Below are 8,115 nucleotides of genomic sequence, written 5' to 3'. Positions count from 1 at the left end.
ATGACACGGCTCCGTCAAGAAATAACGTGCGCACGCGTGCACACGGACGCGCGCGCTCACCCTCCGCCGCGTTTGACTCTAGCCTGACATCTAGCGACGCCAAGCGTCATGTGATCTGACATGACATGACCATGTGACCTTAGTCAAGTTGCTTTGGGGAGTTGTGATGGGTGTTTTGTTTTTGTTATTGCTTCAAAATACCGTTGAGATCACAGGTGTCGGAATGCCATCCTGGGGGGGGGTTGAAGGAGGCTCTCCGCCATGTCTGAGATGTTTCAAATGATCCGGATCATTACCAGGCTCCCGCGGAGCTTGCTGATGAGCTGATTTATTTGAATGGGGTGAGTTGGAGGAAGGAAATAACATGCAGGATAGTGCCCCCCCCCCCTATTTGGGATAGAAGTTTAACCCCTGGGATTTAAATCGACCCCAACATTGTTTCCGCTTTTGGTGTACACACACTCTTGTTTACGGAACGTGTTGTGATGTAATGCTATGCAGGGCAGGGCTGTGGATTTATTTGTAGGTCGATTTCCACCCTCACCCCACCCCCATCTCTCCAAAAAAAATCACAGGATTGCATGTAGTGTTATCTGAAGAGCATAAAGGAGGAAAGGTGGGGACAAAAAAGAGCCCACCGAGCTCACTCCTTGCAATAAATCCACCAAGTCGGTCTCCCTTCTGGAGTCTGACAGGAATGAGGTCAGACACACCGATCCTCGTTGCACATTATTATTATTATTTTTGCCCCTGTCTTTTTTTACGCCCAGCCAATCGGTGGGCAGGGGGCGGGGCGCAAATGAATAAACAGGGATGGAGACAAGCTCCGATTGGCCCCCGCTTCTTCTCCAGAGAAGCTATAAAAGCTGGCGGCGGCTCCTTGTGTTTACTGTAACAGTTGACAGAAGGCGCAGGCAGGCGAACGGGGAGACTATGAGAAAGCGCAACCGCTCCATTCCTCCTCCACATGCTTCCTCAAGCACACAGCACTGCCGCGCCGCCGACGTCCGCTTGAGGGACTTGCACCGGTGTCGCGCACGGCGACGCCTTCTGGGTCCAGTGGGGCGAGTTTTCAGCCGCACCGGCAGTTGAAAAGTTGACTTTTTGGCTCGTTTTTTTTTTTTTTAACAATTCTACAAGTAAATTGAGCTCAAAAGACTTGGGAACTTTTTTCTCTCTTTTGTTGATCCATCTGGGTGACAGAAAGGAGCGCGGAGTATTTTTTGGGAGGAGCGGCGGTGTTTTTACCCACTATTTTTACGCACGGTGAGGATGGTGCAGCAGCGGCAGCACGTGAGCGCACAAGCTCTTTCCCCAGCCGGGGACTCCACGGACAGCGGGGAAATGGACTCGGAGATGGAGGCGTCCCCCGCGTTGGCGGAGCGCAGCGACCTGGCCTGGTGCAAAACCCCGACCGGTCACATCAAAAGACCCATGAACGCATTCATGGTGTGGTCGCAGATCGAAAGGAGGAAGATTATGGAGCAATCTCCGGATATGCACAACGCGGAAATCTCCAAGCGGCTGGGCAAGCGGTGGAAGCTGCTCAAAGACGCCGACAAGATCCCCTTCATCCGGGAGGCGGAGCGACTGCGGCTCAAACACATGGCCGACTACCCAGACTACAAGTACCGGCCCAGGAAGAAGGTCAAGTCCGGCGGGGGGGCCAGCAAGCAGCAGGCGGACCGCGGGGAGAAAAACTCTGAGCGGGGCAGCAAAGCCAAAAGGAGCCCCGCCGCTAAAGCGACCAGCCGGGCGCTCAAGCACGGAGCCGGCAAGTCCAGCAGCCCCGCGGGTCTGGACGGCGACCGCCAGACCCTGTTCAAATCTAGGTCGGTGTCCGGGGCCAGGCAGATCCCCGACAGGCGCGCCGGGGAGGCTCGGCGCGGCGTCTCCTGCGTCGCGCCGAGAGGCTTCGAGAGCGGACCTACCCCCGCGGCGGTGCCGGCCAGTCCCACCCTGAGCAGCTCGGCGGAATCCAGCGACCCGCTGAGCCTGTACGAGGAGCAGAGCCCCGCGGGCAGCGAGACGTCCCCCACCGCGCGCCTCAGGTACTCCCGAGCCTCCTCCCCGACGCCGTCCGCCTCCCACTTGTCGTCCGTCTCCTCGTCCGCCTCGTCGTCCTCCTCATCGGATGAGGAGTTCGAAGACGAGCGGCTCGACGCGAACCCGAGCCCCGGCTACGAGAACATGTCTCTGGGCGGCATGGGCTTCTCGGACGCCGAGCTGGACCGAGACTTGGACTGGAGCTTCGGGGAGTGCGGCTCCGGTTCCCACTTTGACTTCCCAGACTACTGCACGCGGGAGGTGAGCGAGATGATCTCAGGAGACTGGCTGGAGTCCACCATCTCCAACCTGGTGTTCACCTACTGAAACCGCTGCCGAGCCGGGATTGACCCGCAACGAACCCAATCGAGTTTTGAACTCTATGACCTCCCCCCTCCCCCGCCGGAGCCATTTTCGCGGAGTAGAGTGGAAAGAGGAGACGACGTGCGTGTGCGCGCTGCTCACAGACTCTGTGCCTCTGCCGTTGGGTTGGGGGTTGGGGTTGGGGTGGGGGGGGGGGGTTTGAAATGCTTAGTTTGCATTTGGACACCGTGGAGGAGTGAATGTAAGCAGAAAGTAACGAACATGGCTTCTCAACTCATGAGGATGAAGAGTGACTGAACATTGGTGTTATTTTTCAAGGCGGGGCTGAGGGGTGGGGGGTTATACACTTCAAGTGTGGTTTTTTTGCCCCCATCCCCTCCCTCAAAAAAGTTCCAGTAGTTCCAACAAGCATGCTCTCCCTAATGAGGAGGATTTAGCTGTTGTTAAATGTTCATTGCGGTGTCGTCTCGACGACGACGCCACGTTTGAGACATTCGGATGGACACAATTCACGATCACCAGCTTCTCTTTCAACGGCAGGACTTCAAAGTAAATAAAAAAAGGACTTCAGATTTCAGACAAAACAATTTTCTCAGCTTTCTTAAAACACTCAGTGCACAATTCAGGACCAACACGCCCCCCCTTTTCCCCCATCTTAGTCTGCATCCTTTTCTGCCTAGTGCTTCGACTTTCTAGTTCTTCTGTGTCAAGATGACTTTTTTATATCAGTGTATTTATACCGCCCCCTCCTCCTAGACCCCCACCCCCGGTTTTTGATACATAGTATTGTTCTCGTACAGGTCTCGTTCGTTGTACTTGTCTGTACCCAGCGCGGAAGGGCTAGAAAGTGTCTCTTATTTAAAGCCGTCTGACCTCTCTCACTTTTGGGAGTGCGTCATGATTTTTTTACTTGTATTTTTGTACAAAATCTATCTGAAGAGGGGGGCGTGGCCATGGATGGGGCGAGGCTACGCGTGGGTAGCCCCACCTCCACTACCCCCTGACATTGTTGTTTGGGATCTCCATTTCGTGATTGGGGGAGGGGGCGAGTTCAGTTGGCACAATCTGACCTCACACCGTGTTTACAATATTTCGCCACATGCTTCTTAAACGGCACAGTGACTCCACTTCCACCAGCCAAGTACACCACAATAAAAACCACCAACGAGGCTTCCGGGCAGCGTCATGCAGGTGACCGAACGTCGCATCGTTGACATTTTGTCAGGAGCGAGAGATCCCAGAAGCGTCACTGTTTAGATCGAGCTAATTACCTCTATGTGCTTTTTTGTTTTTAATTTCTTGTTCTTTGGTTCTTAACGATCCACGATAAGTTTTATTTTGAAACCACTGGATGGAATTTCACTCTCGTTTCCACTTTGGCCTGGAGGGAAGAAGGTGTTTGAAGTGCTTTCATCTGTTCTTGCGCAAAAAAAAAAAAAAAAAAAAAAAAACACATCCAAAAATAGTATTTAACCTTCTGTACCTGTTGGCTAAGTATAGCAAAAGGCTAATTGTTTTTTTTAATTATTATTATGGCATGGCAAATAGCATTCGTATTTCAGATTCAGGTATATGTAGCTATAGCTGTTGTGTTTAAGATTTTTAAAAAAAGAAAAAGAACATGAAGATATTTATGTAAACTGACTGTAATATAAGCAAAGATTGTGTGTTTTATGTACGATGACGACGACGATGATGATCAACGACAGGCACTAGGACGGCCATCTTTGGACACGTTGAAGACGATTGTGGTCCGGGAGTTTCTCTTTTTCCAAGACAGTTTTTTTGGTTTGTTTTTGTTTATTTTTCTTTTTTTTTTCATTTGTGCAATATGTTGTGTATGGCCATGTTGTGTCCAATCATGCCAATATTATTTTGTTGTTTATGACAAGGAAAAAAAAGCAGCCAACGGTTTTTTTTTGGGTCAATCACTGCCTCTCAGACCTCTGTACAGATTGTTGTTTTTTTTGTATTTCTTTTCCTCCAAGAAGGAAATAAAATCAGCTGGAACTGAAAAGTGCAACATGGGCCATCTTTGTCTTCTTTTTCGAGCCATTTAACAATCATTTCAAAGCGCGACGCCGATCGCCGCACACGGCCCCTATCAGACTGCATGCGAATCAATCGGCAGCCGGCGAATCGATAGGTGTGGTCTCATTCACCCCTCCTGGTCGCCCGTCTTGTACTACACGTGCAGAAAACGTGGCTGCCATGGTAACGCCGTATCCAAGAGAGAGAGGCTGAGAGGCTGCAATTCTCTTGGGACGCTCGTGCCATTGTTGTGTGTGCAATAAGGGACACAGACTGATCCATTGGTGGGGGTGGGTGCAGGCAGACATTTCTGCAAGGCATGACTGGAATAAAGGAGGAGAATGAGGTGACTGTGTGTGGAAGGGGGTTGGTTGAGGATTGGGGGTTGGGGGGAGGGTGTTTGGGTGTCGTGGTGCTGGTGCCGGAGTGTGCTCCCAAATCCAATTAATTCCTTGCGGATGCATTCATTTGTCTGCTACATGTGACGAGAGAGAGACCCCGAAGGTGCACAATTTAGTGTGGATCCATTTACGCCCTGTTCCACAAGAGACAATGAGAATTATTTTCAATGTTCCATGTGTGTGGATCAGTGGTGGGGCGTCAGGGCCTGCAAGGACTTCTCTGCTGGCCTAAAAATATCTCAATCACAGACTTGGTTGCTTCATGTTCTACTTAACTCATTCACTGCTATTCACGAATTTATTCGGGAATTGAAAATATAACGTAGAGTGCCATTCCCAAATTTGTTCGAGTTTTGTTTTTTCATGCTTGGGTGCTGATAAAGCGCGGGCAATGTTGTTTCGGTTCCACAAGGGGGCTGCATTTCCCTTTTTTGTCAATGTTAGCGCTTTTTTTCAGCTTCAGCTGTTGTTAAAGCGCAATATAAACCGATAAGTATGTGTATTGCATTGCATCTTGGACAGCCGCCCTCATTTCAAGCTCATTTAACTCCAGACCCATATCATTTAGGAATTAACACTTTTTTATGATGCAAAAAGAGTTTAAGGTTTTAAACGCGAAAATCATATGACAAGACAAAAACATCAGCGGGCAAGGGCATCAAAATACCATAATGTCAACATTGGTGCGCTTTAAGCACTACAAATGCAATTGGAGTCGCCGCAACCGCCGCACTTCTCGGCACTTTATAGCGCGTCAAAAGAATGTTATAGGCTGTTATAGCGCATGAAAAATATTTGGATGAGTCCACCTCCACCCAGACTTTTGTAGTCATTTGGAGCTGGTGCCACGCCGCGTACTGCGCACGACGCAACTCGTTAGCCCGTGAGTCATGCTAGTAGGTGGCGCACGTCGCCGTCGTATGCCTGAAAGGTTCCAAACAAGTTCTGAGAACATAGATGCTTGGATCCAAATTAATCCAAAGGCCGTTTCAAGCCAGGAAGAAAGTGTCTAACAATCTAACAATCTGCTCACTCAGATGATTCTTCAAGCGTGGATGTGTTGCTGAAAGAGAGCGTTGAGTGGGTCAGGCCGTTGCAGACGGCGACCTACATGCAGTTGCTAAAATTAAAAGGTGTCAGCGTTGCTGTGACACAACCGAAATTACATCATCTCCACAGATAGTTGTCATCATCCAAACACTCGGAGGCCAGCACAATTTGTGAATGGCAGTGAATGAGTGAAGACCAAATTAATGAGCTCATCAAGGTGAATATTTGAAATCATTTGGAGCATTGAGGTTCTGGAAGACTGTCAAAAGCAGATGGTCCCAAGCACACCTGTACAAACAGGTTGGGATGTTTGACCTCTTGTGTATCAGCGCCGTCTCCTCACATGAAACATTTTCATAAGCGCAACCGCAGGAGGCTCGGGATTCAGTGAGAGGTCAACCTCACCAGACATTTTGTTCATTTCCATATGCGAGTTGGCTTTCAGAGCTCTGATGGTTTTGCCGGCAGATCACAAGTCCGGTGGGCTTTATGAGATGTTCTTGTTTTTTTTCTTTTCTTTTTTTTATGAGGGACGGGGAGGGTGATGATGCATTGTCAAAACACAAGTTCACTGGGAGTTTTTCATCTGGAAGAAATGCTGTGTAATTTTTTTTTTCTAAAGAGGCAGCGAAAGTGTCCGTTACAGTCAAAACAGACTTGCGTTTTTATATCTCACCAAGCCCTTTAAATTTGGAATTTACAAAATGAAATACCTGGTTGACTCATCGATGACAAGGTTTCTTCATCTGGACCACTCCTGTACGACTGAGAGCTTACACAGACGTACCTGGTCAACTGAATAAATAAATAAATAAATTAGTGTATAAATGAATATATAAATACATAAACAAATAAATAAATTATAGATAAATGATAAATACATAGATAGATAAATAAATACATATATAAATGAGTATATAAATAAATATATAAATGCAGAAATAAATAAATACATTATAGATGAATGATAAATGGATAAATGATGGATGAATGATAAATAGATAAATAAATACATATATATATATATATACATAAATTAGAATATAAGTATATAAATCAACACATAAATAGATACATACATATATAAATACATAAACAAATAAATATAAATAAATAAATACATTATAGATAAATGATAAATAGATACATATATAAATGAGTATATAAATAAATAAATAAATAAATTTGGATAATGGATAAAAAAATGGATAGATGTACCCCTCTCATTAGGACACTGAGTTAAAACGACTTTGGATAGGTATCCTATGAGAAGATTACAAATGATAATAACTTGCATATTCTAGAATCTAGATGATTGTGTCTAACAAAGAATTATGCACCTATGCAGGGGGCCCATTCACGAGCTGAGACATGAGAGGAGTGCATGACGCATCAAAGTGGACGAAAAAAGACAGACGCGGGCAAGATAAAGTACGCTTACTTTCTAATTACAAACATCAAATTGCTCCGTCGAGTTGCGTGCGGAAAGCTACGTTTGGCCATCAGCCCAGTAAACTCTTTCTGGCTATCTGAATTATTTGTGAATGACCTTGCGAAGGATTCGACGCAGGCCAGCGGGTCGCCTCGTTCAAGTCGGCCTGTGAAGTTTCTAAATTGTTTTTGAGCCCAGGGGCGGAAAGCTGCACAAGTCAGGTCATTTTAGTCAAAACACTTGATGGGGCAGAGGCGGGGATGGTTTGGGATTTGGAAAGCGTATGTAAATGCTGCTCTTTGGAAAGTTTAGAGACTAAGAGGCTGTTGTGATTTTTTTTTTCTTCTTTTTTTTGTGGAGGGCGCGGGGGGAGGCTGCTGCTCCCCCTAGTTCAAATTTGGACTTTTGAAGCCCGTGTTTGTACAAAGTGCCCGTGGCTAGGACTGACTGACTATAAGATGAAAGCGCTTCACCATGACTCGCGTGCATTTGCTCATCCTTTTGTTTTCCCAAACTGGCTTATTAAGCCCACTGCCATGTACACCTCACTGACCTCTGCACGTAAACTCCACTCATGAGCGACTCTGTGAGCCTCCATACTGCCCAAAGCGGCGTGGAGGACTTCTAATTGGATATTTTGACTGAGTCAACATGAATAGTATGATCCAACTTTTGCAAGTTTATACAACGTATGCATTATTTTGACAGAAGGATCCACTGGGGACCGGCAATTATTCGCGGGGGCACATATAGACAAAAAACTATTCACACCTTATTTAATTTTGTTTTAGTTTGTTTTGATTTGTTTTGTTTGGTTTCAGTGTAGTGTAG

General features: G+C 46.9%; 1 protein-coding gene across 1 annotated transcript; it reads left to right on the top strand.

The window, feature by feature from the left end:
- The first annotated feature begins 880 nt into the window (after positions 1-880).
- Positions 881-4,393, top strand: sox4a (SRY-box transcription factor 4a). The gene has a single exon (XM_089023525.1). It carries the CDS (start codon positions 1,273-1,275, stop codon positions 2,371-2,373), a length of 1,101 nt encoding a protein of 366 aa, XP_088879651.1. The 5' UTR covers positions 881-1,272; the 3' UTR covers positions 2,374-4,393.
- The last annotated feature ends 3,722 nt before the right edge of the window (positions 4,394-8,115 follow it).

The sequence above is a fragment of the Hippocampus bargibanti genome, linkage group LG20 (genome assembly GCF_051943395.1).
Source record: "Hippocampus bargibanti isolate YZ-2025 linkage group LG20, ASM5194339v1, whole genome shotgun sequence".
NCBI classification, from domain to species: Eukaryota; Metazoa; Chordata; class Actinopteri; order Syngnathiformes; family Syngnathidae; genus Hippocampus; species Hippocampus bargibanti.
The sequence above is the reverse complement of the archived record's forward strand: the minus strand, read 5'-3'. Positions and strand labels throughout refer to the sequence as shown.

Bases quoted from the DNA above. Each gene is read 5' to 3' on its own strand.
- sox4a (XM_089023525.1), top strand. From the start codon at position 1,273: ATGGTGCAGCAGCGGCAGCACGTGAGCGCACAAGCTCTTTCCCCAGCC.